The following is a 20,579-nucleotide window of genomic DNA, read 5'->3' on the forward strand; positions in this document are numbered from 1 at the left end:
CATGAGGATGATGAAAGCCTCTTAGAGGGTTACTTGGTGGATGACTCATGACCCCTGGGTGTACAGTTTCCAGCACACCTCCTGTAACACAGATGGAGCCCTGCATGAGGTTTCCTGGTGTTCCTAAACATTTGAAAGATTTTTTATGACTCCGTCAACTCATAGGCAAAGACATCTGCTGGCACTGTTGATTCTCACCTTTCCCTTGCTCCTCGCCAGGTATAAAGCATCCAAGATCAGTGCTGCCCTGCAGTAGAGCAGTCAGTCCTGCACTGATGGCTGCATTTCTGGTCCCTCCTGGCCATGTTTGTGGCTCAGTAAAGGCAGAGTCTCAGGGCAGCTACAGAAGTGATGTTGAAGACCCTCCTACTGCTCCCTAATCCCACCCTGGCTGCAAAAATAAAGTGCAGAGAGAATGAGTGAGGGTTTCCTGTATGCTATGTCTGTTAGAACTTTTTTTTTTTTTAACATTTTTTATTGATTTATAATCATTTTACAATGTTGTGTCAAATTCCAGTGTTCAGCACAATTTTTCAGTTATTCATGGACATATACACACTCATTGTCACATTTTTTTTCTCTGTGAGTTATCATAACATTTTGTGTATATTTCCCTGTGCTATACAGTGTAGTCTATTCTACAATTTTGAAATCCCAGTCTATCCCTTCCCACCCTCCACCCCACTGGTAACCACAAGTCTGTATTCTCTGTCTGTGAGTCTATTTCTGTCCTTTATTTACGCTTTGTTTTTGTTTGTTTGTTTTTGTTTTTGTTTTTTAGATTCCACATATGAGCGATCTCATATGGTATTTTTCTTTCTCTTTCTGGCTTACTTCACTTAGAATGACATTCTCCAGGAGCATCCATGTTGCTGCAAATGGCATTATGTTGTCAGTTTTTATGGCTGAGTAGTATTCCATTGTATAAATATACCACATCTTCTTTATCCAGTCACCTGTTGATGGACATTTAGGCTGTTTCCATGTTTTGGCTATTGTAAATAGTGCTGCTATGAACATTGGGGTGCAGGTGTCATCCTGAAGTAGATTTCCTTCTGGATACAAGCCCAGGAGTGGGATTCCTGGGTCATATGGTAAGTCTATTCCTAGTCTTTTGAGGAATCTCCACACTGTTTTCCATAGTGGCTGCACCAAACTGCATTCCCACCAGCAGTGTAGGAGGGTTCCCCTTTCTCCACAGCCTCTCCAGCATTTGTCATTTGTGGATTTTTGAATGATGGCCATTCTGACTGGTGTGAGGTGATGCCTCATTGTAGTTTTGATTTGCATTTCTCTGATAATTAGTGATATTGAGCATTTTTTCATGTGCTTTTTGATCATTTGTATGTCTTCCTTGGAGAATTGCTTGTTTAGGTCTTCTGCCCATTTTTGGATTGGGTTGTTTATTTTTTTCTTATTGAGTCGTGTGAGCTGCTTGTATATTCTGGAGATCAAGCCTTTGTCGGTTTCACTTGCAAAAATGTTCTCCCATTCCGTAGGTTTTCTTCTTGTTTTACTTCTGGTTTCCTTTGCTGTGCAGAAGCTTGTAAGTTTCATTAGGTCCCATTTGTTTATTCCTGCTTTTATTTCTTCTAGGAGAAAATTTTTGAGATGTATGTCAGATAATGTTTTGCCTATGTTTTCCTCTAGGAGGTTTATTGTATCTTGTCTTATGTTTAAGTCTTTAATCCATTTTGAGTTGATTTTTGTATATGGTGTAAGGGAGTGTTCTAGCTTCATTGTTTTACATGCTGCTGTCTAGTTTTCCCAACACCATTTGCTGAAGAGACTGTCTTTATTCCAATGTATACTCTTGCCTCCTTTGTCAAACATGAGTTGACCAAAAGTTTGTGGGTTCATTTCTGGGCTCTCTATTCTGTTTCATTGGTCTATATGTCTGTTTTGGTACCAATACCATGCTGTCTTGATGACTGTAGCTCTATAGTATTGTCTGAAGTCTGGGAGAGTTATTCCTCCAGCCTCTTTCTTTCTCTTCAGTAATGCTTTGGCAATTCTAGGTCTTTGATGGTTCCATATGAATTTTATTATGATTTTTTCTAGTTCTGTGAAATATGTCCTGGGCAATTGGATAGGGATTGCATTAAATCTGTAGATTGCCTTGGGCAGTGTGACCATTTTAACAATATTGATTCTTCCAATCCAAGAGCATGGAACATCTTTCCATTTTTTAAAGTCTTCTTTAATTTCCTTCATCACTGGTTTATAGTTTTCTGTGTATAATTCTTTCACCTCCTTGGTTAGATTTATTCCCAGATATTTTATTACTTTGGGTGCTATTTTAAAGGGGATTGTTTCTTTACTTTCTTCTTCTGTTGATTTATCGTTAGTGTAAAGAAATGCAACTGATTTTTGAACGTTAATTTTGTAACCTGCTACCTTGCTGAATTCTTCAATCAGCTCTAGTAGCTTTTGTGTGGACCTTTTAGGGTTTTCTATATATAGTAACATGTCATCAGCATATAATGACACTTTTACCTCTTCTTTTCCAATTTGGATCCCTTTTATTTCTTTCTCTTGCCTGACTGCTGTGGCTAGGACTTCCAGGACTATGTTGAATAGGAGTGGTGATAGTGGGCATCCTTGTCTTGTCCCAGATTTTAGTGGGAAGCTTTTGAGTTTTTCACCATTGAGTACTATGCTGGCTGTAGGTTTGTCATATATAGCTTTTATTATGTTGAGATATGTTCCCTCTATACCCACTTTGGCGAGAGTTTTTATCCTAAATGGGTGTTGAATTTTATCAAATGCTTTTTATGCATCGATTGAGATGATCATGTGGTTTTTGTCCTTTCTCTTGTTGATGTGATGTATTACACTGATTGATTTGTGTATGTTGAACCAGCCTTGTGTCCCTGGGATGAACCCCACTTGGTCATGATGTATAATCTTTTTTATGTGTTGTTGGATTCTATTTGCTAAAATTTTGGTGAGGATTTTTGCATCTATGTTCATCAGTGATATTGGCCTATAATTCTCTTTTTTTGTAGTGTCTTTGCCTGGTTTTGGTATCAGGGTGATGGTGGCTTCATAGAATGAGTTTGGGAGTATTCCCTCCTTTTCAATCGTCTGGAAGAGTTTGAGAAGGACTGGTATGAGTTCTTCTTTGTATGTTTGGTAGAATTCCCCGGTGAAGCCGTCCGGTCCTGGACTTTTATTTGTAGGGAGGTTTTTAATTGCTATTTCTATTTCCTTTCTAGTGATCGGATTGTTCAAGTGTTCAGATTCTTCTTGATTCAGTTTTGGTGGACAGTATGTTTCCAGAAACTTGTCCATCTCCTCTAGGTTATCCAGTTTGGTTCCATATAGTTTTTCATAATATTCTCGTATGATATTCTGTATTTCTATTTTGTTTGTTGTAATTTCTCCATTTTCCTTTCTTATTTTGCTAATTTGTGCTCTCTCTTTTTTCTTCTTTGTGAGTTTGGCCAGAGGTTTGTCGATTTTATTTACTTTTTCAAAAAACCAGCTTTTGGTTTGGTTGATTTTTTCTATGGTCTTGTTAATCTCTATTGTATTTAATTCCTCTCTGATCTTTATTATTTCCTTCCTTCTGCTGCTTTTTGGGGCTTTTTGTTCTTCTTTTTCTAATTCATTCAGGTGGTGGGTTAAATTGTTTATTTGAGATTGTTCTTCTTTTTTGAGGAAGGCCTGTATTGCTATAAACTTCCCTCTTAGCACTGCCTTTGCTGTGTCCCATAGGTTTTGAGTGGTTGTGCTTTCATTATCATTTGTCTCAAGGTATTTTTTAATTTCAGCTTTGATTTCCTCATTGATCCATTGTTTTTTCAATAACGTATTGTTTAATCTCCATGCTTTCCTTTTTTTCTCCTTTGTTTCTCTGTTGTTGATTTCCAGTTTCATGGCATTGTGGTCAGTAAAGATGCTTGAGATAATTTCTATCTTCTTAAAATTGTTGAGGTTTCTTTTGTGCCCAAGTACATGATCGATCCTGGAAAATGTTCCATGTGCACTTGAAAAGAATGTATATCCTATTTTTGGGGGGTGTAATGCTCTGAAAATATCCACCAAATCTAGTTTTTCTATTGTAGTATTTAATTTCTCTGTTGCCTTGTTTATTTTCTGTCTGGAAGATCTGTCTAGTGATGTTAATGCAGTGTTAAAATCTCCAACTATGATTGTATTCCCATCAATATCCCCCTTTATCTCTGTTAGTAATTCTTGTATGTACTTAGGTGCTCCTATATTGGGTGCATATATATTAACGAGTGTAATATCCTCATCTTGTATCACTCCTTTAATCATTATAAATGTCCTTCTTTATCTTTCTTTATGGCCTTTGTTTTAAAGTCTATTTTGTCTGAAATCAGTACTGCAACACCTGCTTTTTTGGCTTTTCCATTTGCATGGAATATCCTTTTCCATCCTTTCACTCTCAATCTATATGTGTCCTTCTCCCTAAAGTGGGTCTCTTGTATGCAGCATATTGAAGGTTCTTGCTTTATTATCCAGTCTGCCACTCTGTGTCTTTTGACTGGAACATTTAGTCCATTAACATTTACAGTAATTAATGATAGATGTGTGTTTATTGCCATTTTGAACTTATCTTTGCAGTTGAATTGGTATATCCTCTTTGTTCCTTTCTTCTTCCTTTTGTGGTTTGGTAATTTTCCTTTGTATTATCATGGATTTTATTTACTTTTTGGGACTCCTTTGTAAATTTTTGGCTTGTGGTTACACAGAACTTTTTTTTTTTTAAGGAATAAATAATTGTGCCAGATCATACTGATATGATAGGCATTTTCTTACATTGCATATAATGTGCTTGGGGTTTTTATCTCTTGGTGGGGAAGAAAGAGGAGAGGTTAAAAACTGTATTCCCTAGGGAAGGAATATAAAATCTATCTAATTAAATCTCACATTAAAAATAAAATTGCTTGGAGTGCTTTATTCTCCTTTATTTATAAATCAAGCACGAGAGAGATTTAAAGTTGCTGAATCAATTCTTTGATGAAAAAATATGACCTCCATGCCTTTCTTCATCCTCTCCTTCCCTTCTTCCCACCTTTTCCTTCTTATTTTTCCTTCCCTCTTTTTCCCCTTTCCTTGTCCTCAGAAAAGATGAAGAGAAAATATTTGATAAAAGTCAATACTCATTCATGATAAAAATTCATAGTAAACTTAGCATAGAAGGGAACTTTCCCTACTTGATAAAGGGTGTCTCTTCCATGCTCTCAGCAAATACAGTACTCAATGATGACACCTTCATAATAATCACTTTAGAATTTAAAGTTAGACTAGGGTACCCATTATTCTCAGCTGTAATCACAAGATACAGGTAGTCCTAGCCAGTACAATAAGACAAGAAAAACAGAAAAGCTATAAGGCCTGGAAAAGATGCAGCAAGACTTATTCAGAAAATACTGCCCACACATAATACTTGATGCTTTTTTCTTTTTTCTTTTTTTAACCTCTTTAGTGAGATACCCCCCAGCCCTGTCTTAAAATTGCATGGTGGAGTGGTGTCAGCACTTGAAACAGGACACGTTGTTCCTGGGTTTAGCCGTGACCCTGCCCAGCTTGGTCTGACAGCTAAGTTGTTGCACTAGGAAGCCTCTGCAGGTTGTGTTCTGTCATCTCTGTGTAAAGCCTGAAAGCATCTCTGGTATTGCATTTGCTAGTTGTCAGTAGAACTGTTTAACTAGAATCTGGAAACATTTTCCCTGAGGGCTCTTTTTAGACAGCAGTAAAATGTAGCTGGAGACATACTGAGTAAATGGAAAAGAAAAATCAAATTAGGCCAAGAATTTTTTAAATCTCCTATTCTCACTGAAGCCCTCAAGGAGAACCCCCCATAATTCATACTTCACTCATGTGGGTCAGGCATAAAGCCTCCTCCATAGATCCAATAACCTGTAAATGTTCTGGTTTTGAAATTGCACCTGCGTGTTTTGCTGGATCAAGCACTAAATCATGCAGCAGTGGTTTCTGTTTCGATTGTTCATTACTTGGGAATGTCCAGTTGCCAGAGAGCAGCAGCCCAGTGTTTACTTCCAAATGGGCAAAGCCTTAGGAAAGGAGTTTTAATTACAATCTCATGTGGCAGCACTGCATGCAGCCTGCAGAGGGGCTGACATTTGCCGTGTACATATAGGTTGTAGCTGTGCAGAAAAATACCCATCTGACTGGGTCATGTAAAATGGGCAGCAAAGTCAGCAGAACCTTAGAAAAGATGACACAGCAAATGGAACAGAGCCGAATCTTTCCTCACCCTGCCAAGCGTGCCAGGCTCCCTGCCCCTTTTTAAAGCAAGAGAACCCAAGTGGCGTTTGCCCTTCAACCTCCCCAGTTTGATACAGAATCTGTGACCTAGCAGCTTTAGCCATTAATAGAGCAGAGACCTAGGAGTCCACAGGCTCTCAGAAGTGTGCGGGATTATCTGAGACCAAGTCCTTCTCCTTCAGAAAATCCCTCATCTTCCTGCTTGCTGCAGTGCAGATTGTGCCACAAAAGGTGGTATATCAGAACTCTGGCATTTCCAACCAAAGCAGGAGCCATTTAGAGAAATTCAGGGGATGCTCAAGAGGCTGTGTGTGTTTGTGTGTGTGTTTATTCAATATGCCTGCCGGTGGTGCAGCTCTGACGTAAAAACATTTGAAAAATCCTCCCCTGGGCATAGATACTTAGCCAGGCGCTGGACTGGGAGCATCCTTGAAGGGCACTGTCACCTGGAAGCAGAAGGGCTATTGGATCTTTCTCTTTAGCATTTAAATAATTGTAATGCGATGTCTCTCATGTTGAGAGATTCATCCTTTGCATTTTGGAACTAAGCCTTCCCAGTGTTCAGAGAGTTTCCTGTTGTCTATTCAGCTCAGCATGCCAAGAGGCTGGAGAGGTACCCAGCAGCCTGGATTCTTTCTCCGTCTTGGAAAAGTAGTTGACCGCTTCGAGAAATCATGAAGTCACTCCTGACCATGTTGTGGAGTTGTTTTGTGCTTTTTAAGAAGTCTTTTAATCATTCTACTTGAATGCCAGAGAGGTTGGGTCTGTTTCAAAGAAGGCTTCTGATTTCGGAGGCTGGCAAGGGCATGAAACGACATGAGAATTTCTCGGCACAACTCCAAATTCAGGCAAGATTTTTCCAAGCACCTACTATGTTCGAAACATGCTGCAGGGATATTCTGGGGAATCTGAAGCTCTGGCTTAACCCTCAAAACTTTGAAAGCAATGGCTGAAAAAGAAAGATGAGCATCTTGAGGCTCCCTGTGGAAATGATTGAGCTTCGCCACAGCCATTGGCAAGTTTGGCTTTTTCCATCAAAATTGTGTGTCTTCATGTGCTGTCCAGCATCTACCGCAGGTCAGATGGAGCTTAGGAAGACAAGGGTAACTGTTTTCTTTGTCTTTGTAAAATGTTTTGTCTGTCATCCCTTGCTTTTCCACAGCCTGTCGTTTTTATTTATGTAATTCTCCTCTGCAGAGTCATGGGTATGGGTAGGCTCCCCTCAGCCGTCAGCTTGGTTTGGGGTAACTTTTGCAGATTTGCAAATGTTTTATGTGGAGGTGATTTTTAAAACTTGCGGCTATGTATAGTATAAAAACAATGCCAGTGCTGGGGTTTTCTCTCTGTACGTTTTCTTCTGATATCTGGTTGTTATTTGGAAGTATTAATATGTGCATTTCAAATATACTGTAGATACAAAGATACTTTCTTAAGAGTCTAGTAACAGAAGAACTTCTTTAAAAATATTTTTTTAATTTAGCGAACTAAAAAGAGAAAGATTCTTTGTGCTTTAGAAAAGCCATTGCTTATTAGAAATTTGGAGCATGGCTTCAGGCAAGGTGGGCAAAAGGTTTTTAAAAAGATGAACCAGAAGCATCAAAAGACAACCGCCTGACAAGGTCATTGGATGGGAAATCTGAGGCAGCTTTTCTCTACAGGAGGGTTGGGGTTGGAGAGAACGCTTCTACTAAATAGAAGCCTCTGATTTAAATGCTGGCAGATAGATTTAGGGTGAAGGGAAAGGAGATATCCCTGCCTATTTGCTGTCTGCTCAGAGGCTGCTTCTGTTTACACCCCCCTGCCATTTCTCCTTCCTGACGCCTAAGCCAGGTCACCTCGGCAGAGCTGGAGTGAGACGGGGCACTGTTTACATTCCACAGATCGGTGTGCAGCCAGCAGTTCGTGGAGTGGGACGTGACCGTAGGGTGGAGTTACGTTGTCTTCCTAATTGACCTTGACATTTTCCTTTCCTTTCTTTTTAACCCTACAGGAGCCTAGTAATAAACGAGTCAAACCCCTTTCCAGAGTCACATCCCTAGCAAACCTCATCCCTCCTGTGAAGGCCACGCCATTAAAGCGCTTCAGCCAAACCCTGCAGGTAAGAAAGACACGGTGGGCTCATGTTTGCAGAAAACCATGTTGTGTGTGAAGAGACATCCCTGTCCTAACTAGAACCTTCCCTGGTTTTGGACTGACCTGAGTCAGTGCTTATTTTAATAGAAGAGAGCAAGTGAGGGGACTGAAAGGAAGACAGAGATACTTTCAAGTTGTAGACTGGCATCAGGCAGAATTCTTTGACGAATGACTAGAGGAGTCTTCTTTGTTGTATCTTTCCTCACAATTATATTTCAGAGTCCTGTGCCCTATCCAGATGCACTCTTACAGGGTTTGTCCCAAAATATCCACGGGCCTCACGAGGAAACCGCGTATGAGGTGGGCTGAGGGCAGGAGAGCCTAGTGGCTTAGACCGGGGTCTGCAAACTACAGCGTATGGAGAAAAATTCAGCTCACCCCCTGATTTCTTATGGCTCGTGAGCTAAGAATGGTTTTTACTTTTTAAAATGGCTGGGGAAAAAAAGGAGGAATGATACTTCATGACCCGTGAAGATGAGGTGAAATTCAGATTTCAGTGTCTGTAACTAAGGCTTTGCTGGGACACAGGCGTGCCTACATGCTCTGTGCTGTCTGTGACTGCCATTGCACAACAGTAGCAGAGTCACTAGTTGTGACAGAGACCATATCGCCCACAACACCAAAAGTATTGACTATCTGGCCCTTTACAGAAAATATTTGTTGACCCCTGACTGAGAACGAGGGTCCTGAAGTAGCTCACATCTGTCCTTGGCTCTGTCACTCAAAGACTTTGTCACCTTGGGTGGGGAGCTTCACATTTCTAGGTTGTGCTTTTATTCCTAATGGAGATTAGGGGATGATGCCACCAGCTCCTTTATAGAAACATTGTAAAAATTCACAGGATGCTGTGTTTAGAGCACTTGGCATAGTGCCTTGGCCCTCAGTTAATAATCACTAACTTCCTAACTAGTTAGCTAAGTCATAAATATTAACTACTGTAATGATTCTTTAGTTAACAAGTGGTTGTAATTCTTGTTCTTAAACTCCTGATAAGGTATATAGTGAAAATTGAGATTTGTCCAAGACCTTGGGCCCAATACGATAATCATAAAAATCCTCTTGTAAACTGAAGCCCACAAAAGTCATGCCATGAAAAGGCACCTTGTTCAGCTGAGTAGTCTTGAGTCTGCCAATTTCTTACTTGTCCTGAGTACTTCTGCTTCATAGCATTTTTATCTTGACTTTCTGAGCCATTAAGAAAATTGTGGACCAGAACCCAAGGTATATCCCATGCTATGAAAACCTGTGATTTGAGAACTGTTTGAAATCCCCCTCACCCGCTCCTGTCCTTGCTTCCACACCATTCAGCCAGTGTGTCGTGAAACCACACAGCCCAAGCTGCTGTCACCACTCTGCTACAGGTGCCGTCCCTCTCCAGTGCTAATCCCCTGCCCTGCCCATTCCTCTGTTAACTCTGCTAATATTTCTCCTGAATGAATACCTCATCATCTAATTAGCTATAGGTTTGGCTCTGTACTCAGACCTCTGAGCCCCTGGTTATTCCCTGATCCCTTCTGTGGGAGAACAGAGGAGAAAAAAAATAAGGTTGTCTGGGGGAGCCAGATGAAGGGCTTTGAAGCTAGTGAAGAAAAATGTGTTTACCTTCTCTCCCCAGTGACCAGTCCCTCAGCCCTCTGGCCAAGTTCATTGCAGGCTTCCCCTGGAAGATTCATCACCGCCCTAGTCCTGCACATCTGCTCTTTCGCTGAGTTCTGCTTTTTGAAAATTCTTTAGCCTGTCTACTACCATTTCATCCTTTCCTTTCTATCCTAATGGCTGCAGCTCAGCTTTACTCTTTAGTTATTTCCTCCCTTGATTACAACCTCTGTGTTACCAGCCATCTCTTCCCATTGTCTCTCAGAGGATAGTCTGCCCTCTGCCCCAGGAAGGCCCTCGCTCATTCCACAGGCGATGAGCGGGGTCCTCTTCATGCACCCTCAGGTTGCTTACGTCCTGGTTGGGGCTGCCTTCTGACAACTTCATGGCCACTGGCCCTCGGCAGTGTTTTGTTTGGCTGCACGGTGTTTTGAGCTAACATTAGAAATTAAAGCTGTCTATGTAAGAATCTGGACTCCTGGCTTCTCTTGAGGAATTGGAAGGCCTGGCAGTGCTGGGTCTATGATCCTACATGGCAGTTATGAGCTGTACCTGCGTAGTCAGCCAACTGTCACCTACACATGTCCCTGCTTCTCCCCGTTGTCCTCCCAGCACCTGGCCCCTTCACTCTCTGTCATCACCTTGTCTGGCCTGTAGACTCAGTATTTGCACTCGTAGGTCCAGGGAGAGCCCTGTCTATACCTCCTTACCACAGCCCAGCCCCAACTGCCTACTGCTTTAAGATCCTCCATTGTCATACCTTTAAAATCTTTCCTTCAGCTCCCCAGGCAACCTTTGTTTCCTTTCTCCTGTTTCTTTCCTACACAGAGGATCCCACAGATCCCACACAGGGAGCGCTACAGGAAATATTTGATCACCTTACAAATTCACACTGACCTAGAGAACTAGAACAGAAAGAAATCAAGCCACGCCTGAAATCCAACAGACTGAGGCCGAGCAAAGATGAGAAAGCCAGACCCGAGGGAGGGGTCTGACATGTGAAAATTGGTTTCTAAAACCTCAAAGTTTTTTTTTTGCAAAATAATCTCTTATTTACTTCTTAAAAAATACCGTGATAAATAGCTAACTCCAGGTTCTGTTTATTGGACAGAAACAACCTGACAAAAACAGAATGGTTATTCATAATGATTATACACATGAACCCGGAGAGAACTTGAACAGTGCGCTTATGTTGTGTGTCCTTGAGGGCGGGGTGGGGGAGTCAGCAAATGGAAATATGCCCCTGAGGTTGTATGCAGAAGTAGACAGCAGTGTTTGCAGGATGATCTGCAAAGCACAGAGAACACCATCTTACTCCCAAATATCTCCCTGTAAGTCACCTTGGCCCATGTAGTTCATGTTCTGCAGAATCATAGCATCCTAATAATTGCGTCATGACTATATTGCTTCCTTCCCCAGCCAGAGCAGCACAGATGCTAACGTAGCCTGAGGAGCGGGGGGGGGGGGGGGAGGCCCCAAAGGGGTACTCAGTGGGCCAGCTTAACATCCTTTCCCATTTTGCCAGTGGTAGTCCTGATGTCCAGCCTAAAAGGGGAGGAACAGACAGCGAGGAGTGCAGGGCTGCCCCAGACCTCCTGGCAGTCATTCATTCTTTACCCATAGGTGTGTGTTATTTATGCCTTTGCTATGTCCCAAAACAACTCATGGCTATAAATGAGCAGCTTGCGTCTCTGTCACAGTAGCACTTGTCCCTGGCCCCTGGCACCTTAGAGACACACACATCCATTTGGATATCCAGCTAGGTCTCTCAGGTTGGGTTCCTTTTATCATAGGAGGGCAGATGACTTTAGGCCCAAAGAGATGCTTTATTTATTTCTTTTTTCCAAAGAGATGCTTTAATCAGTAGTTGAGCACTTAGCAGTCTTTCCCCGGGCTCCCCGGAAGGCCACAGGTTAGCCCGGGAGGATATCAGGAGAACGCGGGGCTGGCAGCCTCCTCCAGAAAGGTTAAGGACTCAGTCACAAATGTGAGTGGTCCTTGTAGCGACAGTTCAACAAGACACTGGAGGGCTTGTTCTCTCTGGCGTCCCCAGTGCCCCCTGAGGACGGAAAGCTTGGGCCCCGGCACAAAGGCAGCGTTTGTGGAGGTCCGAGAGGGAGAGCCAACAGCGTGGCGCTCTGTCTGCCTCTGACCAGGGAGGTTAGCCCTGCTGGTGGAGTAGCTCCCTCTGGGCCTGTAAATCTCCTCGCTGGCCTGCCCAGCTCTGAAAGGGGGCCTGGTGTGCTCTTTGCGTGGAGTGAAGAAGGTGAGCTACCTTGGCCGTTGCTGGCTGAGCCGGCTGTGCACGGCTGGCAGGCTCTGAGCTGAGCCCCGGGCACACTAGGGATGCTGTGTTTCTTGTGCTGGGATTGAGCCCTGCATTCTTTTTGAACATGAACTGGATTTCTTTTCCATTATAAGAGTATATGTTCATTATGGAAAAATACAAAAAAGGAGGAAAGAGGAAGATTTCACATCAAAGCAACCCCTGTTAATATTTTATAATTTCCTTCCCATGTTATTCTAGGTCTATGTATAAAACTTACACACTGAGCCTAGTTTGGGGTTACTCCTAGTAGCTCCAGCCTTATCTTTGTGTGATCTGTTAACATTTGGATTTAGCACCCACCCATCCCCGGGGACTGTGGACAGTTTCTCTTTCATTTCTATTGGTCTTGGCTTTACGTATTTCCAAGCTGTGCAGTTAGGGTATAAAGCTTTCTCTTCATCATTTTTACAGTCTCTTGGGGGAACTGTATCTTTCGTTACAATTAAATATCCCTGTTTATTTCTTTTAATTTTTTTTTGCCTTGGATTTTATTTTTGTCGTTTCTTTTCTTTTCGCGTTTTGCCCAGTGTATTTTGTTTCGTCTCTTTTATTTTCATCCTCCCATTGTCATTTAGCTAGCTGAGAGTTTTGTTATGGCTTAAGGGAAGTATTGTATCACAGTTATTCTTAGTAAATATAGTCTTAGTGGGCAGAGTATGTATTATTCCAATACGTTTATATGATTTATTTTATATAACCAGTCTCCTATTAGTGAATATTTAGGTTGTAAATATTTTCATATTATTAAATAACTGTGTTGAATGTCTTTTGGTGACACTTGTCCTATTTTTTTAAAAAGTACCTTCTATTGTGCTTTCTTTTCTGATTACATAACATCATTTTTAAAATTCAAAAATATAGAGAAGCACAGAAATGGGAGTAAAAGTTCTTGTAATCCCATTGCCCCATCACCAAAAAACTTCTGTTAACATTTAGGTATATACTCAGGCAATCTTTTCTTTTACCATATACTTGCATGCATATTTTAAAAATCATAATCAGACTATTTTTTAACTTGCTTTTGTCTTAACAGTATAAACTAACCTTATAATATTAAAACATATTTTCATGTCATTAAATATTTTTCATGATCCTGATTCTTAATGGGTTCATATAGTGTTTTGTCAAAAGGATGTATGTTTATTTAATCACCCTTGAATTGTTGAACATTTAAATTGTTTGCACCTTTCCACCATTATAGATAACACTGTTATAAACATCCTTATCACAAATCTTGTATATGTCTTTATTTTTTCTTTCTTTACATTATATTCCCAGAAGTGGAATTCCGATCAAAGGGTGTAAACAATAAAAGTATTTGATATCACTAGTGTTAGGCCTCTATTCTTGATGTGTATCTGTCTTGGACAGAATTACTTCTCCGTGTTCTCACATCCTAATTCTAAACTCATAGTCACATTTCTCCCTCTCTTTGGGCAAGGGTGAAAGGGTTTGTGTTGGGCCTGGAATGGCTCAGCAATGATGAGGATGAAGGGGAGAAAGGAATGGCAGGTTTGAGGAGAGCGTGTGGGAAGACTGATGCCATCTGGCTCTGAGAATCTAGGTAGGAAGAGTGCCCAAGCCTGTGTGTTCAGTCTCCGTGGGCTGCCAACCATGCTTTTCTTCTTCAGAGGCCTTAGACATCGCCCCTTGGTCCAAGGTCACACACTCTCTACTACTGGTAAAAGCCTTTGGTCCTAAGTTATTTGGCAGATGTGGAGATGAGCTCAAGGAGTAGGGGTGTGCATGTGTGTTGGCAGAAGCAACCAGAAACTGTACTGCCTGTCTAGAAAGTAAAGACGTAGCTGAGAAGTGACCTGTATTCCACATCAAAAGGAACTCCTGACTTTCCTGCTGTTCTTTGCTATTCCTGGAATAATAGTTAGACCATTGTAATAGTTGACTACTGTCATTTAAATCTTGTCATTTTAAATTTAGTACTAACATCTTTCATTAATTGAGTATTTACAACAAGCCAGGGTCTGTGCAAGCTACTTGATGTTCATGGCCTCATTCAGAACTCTGCAGGGCAGGATTCATCACCACTTTCTAGGGGAAAAACCTGAAGGTTGAAAATGTACCCAGGGTCACACAGCTGGTACATGCTGGAGTTGGGATTCTGTGAGGTTTCACAGTGCCTCTCCTGGGGTAGGCTTTTGGAAAAAGTAAGCTTGGTCATAATGAAGCCTGCAGTTGGCCAGGGTCTAAAAATAATGGCCAGACTTCCAATCTGGAGCATCCTACCCACTGCTGTTCCTTAGTCTTTGTTTGCCTGTGCAGTAGGGAGAGTCGTCATTTCCATTTCAGCTTGTGGAATATTTTACCATTAACATTATCATGCAAAAGCCATTTTATGGTGCCCAGTAAAGATGGTTGAGCTTCTTCCCCAAACCTCTGGAAGGCTTCCTAATTTGGGACTGGCTCTAAGCAAATTGTACAATATTTTCCCCTCACCTGAAATAAATATTTTCTCCAGCTTTTCATTCATTCTACTCAGAATTTCTCCCAGCATCAGAAAGATTTGTCCTTGCACTAGGTCGTTTGAGTTTGACATTTATTGATTGTGAATTGATCAAGTGCCTTTTGCCATGTTTTTAATGTGCATTAAGCTGAACCAGATTCTATATATGTGATTTTATATTTACAATACTACTTCTAACTTGGTGTTCATGGACTTACATATTTGTCTGTTGATTTTGTTTTTCCATCATTAATGTCTCTTCATTATGGAAAATCCGGTAAATAAATGTAGAGGAGTATGAAAATGAGAATAAAAATCATCCGTAGTCCCATCATTCAGGGGTAACCCCTGTTACCATTTTGAATTTTAAATAGGGAGCATTCTTCTCTTACTTAACTCTACATGTGAGACTTTCCTATTACATTAAGCATTTCTCAAAAAGAATGTTTTTCCCCAGTGTCTTTGAAATATACTTGACATACAGCACTGTGTAAGTTTAAAGTGTACAGCATAATTACTTGACTTACATATATTGTGAAATGATTACCACAATAAGTTAATATCCATCATCTCATATAGATGGGAAAAGAAAAGAAAAAGAAAAGTGTTTTCTTAAAAAAGAATGCTTCACAAATTTGCATGTCATCCTTGCCCAGGGGCCATGCTAATCTTCTCTTGTATGGCTCCAGTTTTAATATATGTGCTGCCAAAGTGAGCACAAAAGGATGCTTTTAATAAGTGCATGATATTCCATTTTATGGTTACCCTATAATTTATTGAGCTCATCTCTGTTGTTGGGCATTTTAGGCTAGTCCCAGATCTTTTGTAAACAACACTCTACTGCTGAGGTTTTTCTCCTCCTATAAGTTATCTTGATGGAGGTCCCACAAGGAGCTATTTGGTTCAAGTAGTTCAGACATGTGTCTGCTGTTTGCTAAAGATGAAGATATATGTAAAGAAGTACTGCTGGTAGCAGTGCAGTCAGTGGTATGATAACAATGATAAGTAACACCCATTTGCTACGGATCATGTACCAGGCACGCAGCTAAGCCCTTGATACACTTTATCTTATCTAATCCTCACTACAACTTTGCAAGGTGCTTATTACTGTGCCCCTTTTACAGATAAACTAACCAAGACCCAAAGAGACTTCCAAGGTCCCTCAACCATTGAGGTGACTTGAAGCCATGTTTGTTTTACTCCAAAGCCTGTATTCTTGACCCATGTTTTGGAGTTTTGGAGTTGAAAGACTGGACTCAGTTCTATTCCAACACTTACCTTGTGCCAGTCACTTAATCCTCTGGTACTTGGATTTCTCATCTATTAAAAAGGGGCAAAATATGAGAGCCTGCCCAGTGCCTCTATCAGGCTTAGCAGCAGGGTCCAGTGTGATGGAGGCCACACAGCTGGAAAGGGTTATTTCTTAATTTAAGTTAATTGCTCTAATCAAGCTTTACAAGAGACTTCTCCAGGATGCTGTTTGAGAACATTTTCCCACCCCCCCACCATAACCACTGTACTTTCTGGTTAACCCACTATAGTAGCAACACACAGACATGTTTTCCTCTTATAGTCCCACCCTAACCTCCAATCCATTTAATAATAAGCCATCTGCTACAAAATAGCAATAGTAAGTGTAGAGAATTTCCCTGGCTTGAACTCTTTATTGGAGCATGTTATCTTTGGCTGTAGAGACCTTCTGTTTTGGGAAAAGGACAAGGGAGTACCCTGCTGAACAGGAGCATTAACAAATCAAATCTGTTCCATCGTGCCTAACGTGCTGGGTTTACATTTCCTCTGACACGTGTTAAGAGGCCCCCTTTTCCCACCTGCAGCATCTTTTCCACATACCCAGCTCAGGCAAAAACACGAGCACCCACTCCCTAAATCTGCAGTATCTATGCCTGCTATGGCCATTGTTATTTTAGCTGCCAGCAATTATGAGCTTTGGGTTTTTGACTCATTTGCTTAGGCCAGGTTCCCTCATGGAAACTCTTGCTTGTCCTGGAACGTTTTTCATTCCAGGCCCGGATCCCCACACCCAGGAGGGATCTGTGTACATGTTTCTGTTTTGTGTGCAGTCCCTCCCAAGGCTGAGTCCCTCACTTTGAGGTGAGTGTCTCCTGGTCACCATGGACCAGTGTTTCTCACCCCAGAGGACATTCAGCAATGTCTGGAGATGTGTTGATTGTCACAACTGGGGTGAGGGCACTACTGGCACCTAGTGGTTAGAGGTAAAGATACTGTTAAACATCCTACAATTCCCCTCACAACAACGAATATTCTGGTCCAAAATGTTAGTGGTGGCAAGGCTGAGATTCCCTGCCATAGACTGAGAAATAACCTGAAACTCATCTATTTGGGCACTGCATCCTACTACTGTTTGAATCTCACCCTAGGGGTAGTAGTGTAAGATACTGGTTAGAATTTTGCAAGGGATGGAAACAGTGGGGGAAGAGTTGGGCTGAAATAGACCAGACATGGATTGTCATCCCAAGTTCACCATTGACTTGGGTTTAAATTCTGGAGCACCATTCATTAGCTGCATGACCGTCACCAAAGCATTACCTTCTCTGAGCCTCAAGTTTCCTCATCTGTAAAATAGACATAGGAATCCTCACGTTTTGGGCACAGCAGGGCCCTAAAGCTCCCCTCAGAGAGCCCAGCACATACAAGCATGCCATTCACTCATTAAGCAAAATTGTTGAGGTCCTACTATGTACCAGTTCTGATGAATCCATAAGTGAACAGAACAGACAGATATCCTTGCCTTTAAGGAGCTTACCTTCTATTGGGAGGAAACAGACATGTCAGAAACAAACCAGTAAGTTTTATCATATGGCACATGTGAAAAGAGAGAAAAATAAGGCAGAGGTGGGGCAGTGACAGGGGCACTGGAGGGGCTGTTCTCTGTTCTCTTGAGGCACACTCTTCTTTGGGTTCTTCCTCCTAGCAGTCCTCACCTTCTCCTCCCCCAACTCCAATCCTCTCATCTAATTGGGCACAGGGAGGGGTGTAGGTATGGTGTGTGGTCAGCACTGTCGTAAGCACCCACCCATGGCTTGGGCCTAGGTGGCTGTGAGCTGTCCCCAGGGCCAGCCAGCTGCTGACCACACACCTCTCCGGCATTCTTTATTTCTTTGGGATTCTTCCTTTCAGCATCATCTCCTTTCTAGGTGGAGTTTTAGAAACACAAAATGTTTGTCTTAATCCAGCCTAACTAAAAGTATAAATCTGCAGTTTGATCAAAGAGCCACTCAGTCGTTATTCTTAAAACTGAGCAAATGCAGTCCCTCTTCTTACCTAGACTTGAGCTCCTAGATGGCTGGGTCTCATCTCATTGAAACCTCCCCACAATGCATGATTTGCACGTAAACAGCAGGTACAGTCCCCTTAATAGAAATAACCCAGGTTTTGGAGCCAAACAGATCCAGGTTTGAATCCTGGCTGGGCAAATACCTTAGCCTCTCTGAGCTTCGGTTTTCTCATCAGTAAGATGGGAATAAACTCCCACCTTGCAGGGTGGTCCTGAGGGTTGGAGAGAACTCATCAGAAGTGCTAAGCGTGGTGAACTTCATCCCCGTCCCTGCCCTCTTAGGACCCAAGCCCACAAATCACTAAGGAAACACAAAACCAGTAATTCTTAGCGATAGAGCTCACCTAGTATAGCTCACCTCTCTCTTTCTCCCTCCGAACTGCAACAGGAGAAAATCTCCAACTCTGGGAAATTTTTCAATAAAAACAAAAATACGTTCAATCTTATGTTCAAAATATGAAACTGAAATTAAGATGTATGTGTTTTCCCTGTCAGATTGATAATAATATCCTGTTGATGACAGTGTAGAAAAAGAGACTATTATATACTTTTCTGGAGACTCTCAAGTTGCACAGACTATTTGAAGGTCAGTTTGGCAGTACACATCAAACATTAAGAAATTGATATTTCTTAGACCAAGGAAACTGCCTTACAGAAATACCAGCACAAAAACATGAAAGATGTTCACCGAGGCACTTGTTGTAATAGCCAGACACTGGAAAGGATTTTAATGTCCATCAGTTGGAGGTTGATTAAATGCATGTGGTTCATCCGGACCACAGGATACTAACTCTGTAGCCATTAAAAAAAATGAGTACAAACTACTATGTATAAAATAAATAAGCTATAGGGATATATTGTACAGCACAGGGAATACAGCCAATGTTTTATAATACCTATAAATGGAGTATAATCTATAAAATATTTGAATAACTATGTTATATACCTGAAACTAATATAATATTGTAAACCAACTGTACCTCAGTAAAAAAAAAAAAAAAAAAAGAATGAGTGACTTTGGGATGATAGAAATGTTTTCAAACTAGACAGAGGTGGTAGTTGTGCAACACTGTGAATGTACTAAAGGCCACTGACTTATTCACTTTAAAAGTGGACAATTTTATGTTATGTGAATTTCACCTTCATAAATTCTTTTAAATCCCCAAATAAGAGTGATCTTATTATGAGCATAAAATTATAAATTTTAACCTGTAAACTCAAGATATGATGGATAGAACATTTTTCTACATGCAGTATTTTAATCCCAATTTTAAGTGGCAACAAAAATTATCAAGGAAATAGACTTTTTAAAAAATCTGATTGTAAAAGGTAACTACAGGAGGTAGGATGCTAAATGTCATCCATTGTACCTGCTTCTATTTTAAACCATAGCATCCTTTTTGTCTGTTTCTATGTCACACTTTAAAATGTGAATTAAAATTATGTTTTCATTCGCCTCTATCTTTAATAATGAATTTCTTTGTGATCAAAAAGACACTCCAATTTGGCTGCATACAAAAAGCGCTACAAATCAGAACGCTGGTTTGTCCTTTCAAATACAAAATATATTCAAGGTTTCTCAATTTTATATTTTGACTCCCTTTTTTTCCTGTGACATTTTCAAGCTGGATTTTAAAGCAATTGTTTCTACTTTGGCTTTGTAACAACTTAATTTAATTTCTCAAAAGACATTTTTACTAACTTTGACTTAAAAGATAAGTATTCTATACCCCTGTAGTACCTTTTTTTAACTGAAGTATTGTTGCTATAAGTTATTTTTTTAGAGAGGGAGTCTTATATACCAACAGGGAGAGACATGCTGAGTCAAAAAAGACAATCTGTTTTCTGTGAATGTTAGCAAATGCATAGAAAAGGTTTAGAACAATCTAGAACAAACTTACAGCAGTTACTTCTAAGAAGTGGACTTGGGAAAATGAGGGGATTTGTACTTAATTTTTATATACCGTTGTATGAAAATTTAAAGTTAGCATAAATTACTTTCAAACTGGTGGTGGGGAAGGGAGACGTTTGAAGTTGGTCAGGGACTGAAACTGTAACAAAGAGGGCGGTTGAGTCTCTCAAGTGAAAGTGGAAAATGTCTTTCATTTTGAGTCTCCTTTTTTTGTGTTTTCCTCTCTTTCTGCTCTTTAACTCCCGCCCCAGCTGCATCAGAAAGGCAAACTGAGATGAACGAGTTACTGGATGAGTCACTTTGCTTGTTTTGACCTTTCCGTGCCTGTGGCTAATTGATTTTGAGTGCTGGGGGGATCTGCAAGCATTAGTCTGGTCACTGTTTATAAGGGCCTGTTTTCAAGAGATCACAAGGATTTGCGAGATGCCATTAGTGAACTGGATTGGGAGCAAGTACTTTCTTAACCAGCACAGACCTGGTCCAGGGATCATGAGCTCATTAATGAGCCCAGGAGCTCATGGATGTCTCTGCCAGCCTGAGGAGCTGGGTTGCTACTTGCAAACAGAGCTAG

At 41.0% G+C, this 20,579-nt stretch overlaps 1 protein-coding gene and 1 non-coding gene across 10 annotated transcripts in view; one reads left to right on the forward strand and one right to left on the reverse strand.

The window, feature by feature from the left end:
* Positions 1-20,579, forward strand: part of ARHGEF3 (Rho guanine nucleotide exchange factor 3) — a 294,208-nt gene that overhangs the window by 247,926 nt on the left and 25,703 nt on the right. For 8 of the 9 annotated variants that reach the window (XM_032458236.1, XM_032458235.1, XM_032458234.1 and 5 more), the window contains one exon: positions 8,252-8,359. In XM_032458236.1, the coding sequence (XP_032314127.1) occupies positions 8,252-8,359 (108 nt within the window). Of the gene's footprint in view, positions 1-6,882; positions 7,365-8,251; positions 8,360-20,579 lie in introns of those variants that run through there. The other variant, XM_006184837.3, reaches the window with a different exon arrangement.
* LOC116657341 lies at positions 15,395-15,499 on the reverse strand. Its single transcript, XR_004312462.1, has one exon. It is a non-coding gene; the product is annotated as a U6 spliceosomal RNA (small nuclear RNA).

The sequence above is a fragment of the Camelus ferus genome, chromosome 17, assembly GCF_009834535.1.
Source record: "Camelus ferus isolate YT-003-E chromosome 17, BCGSAC_Cfer_1.0, whole genome shotgun sequence".
NCBI lineage: Eukaryota > Metazoa > Chordata > Mammalia > Artiodactyla > Camelidae > Camelus > Camelus ferus.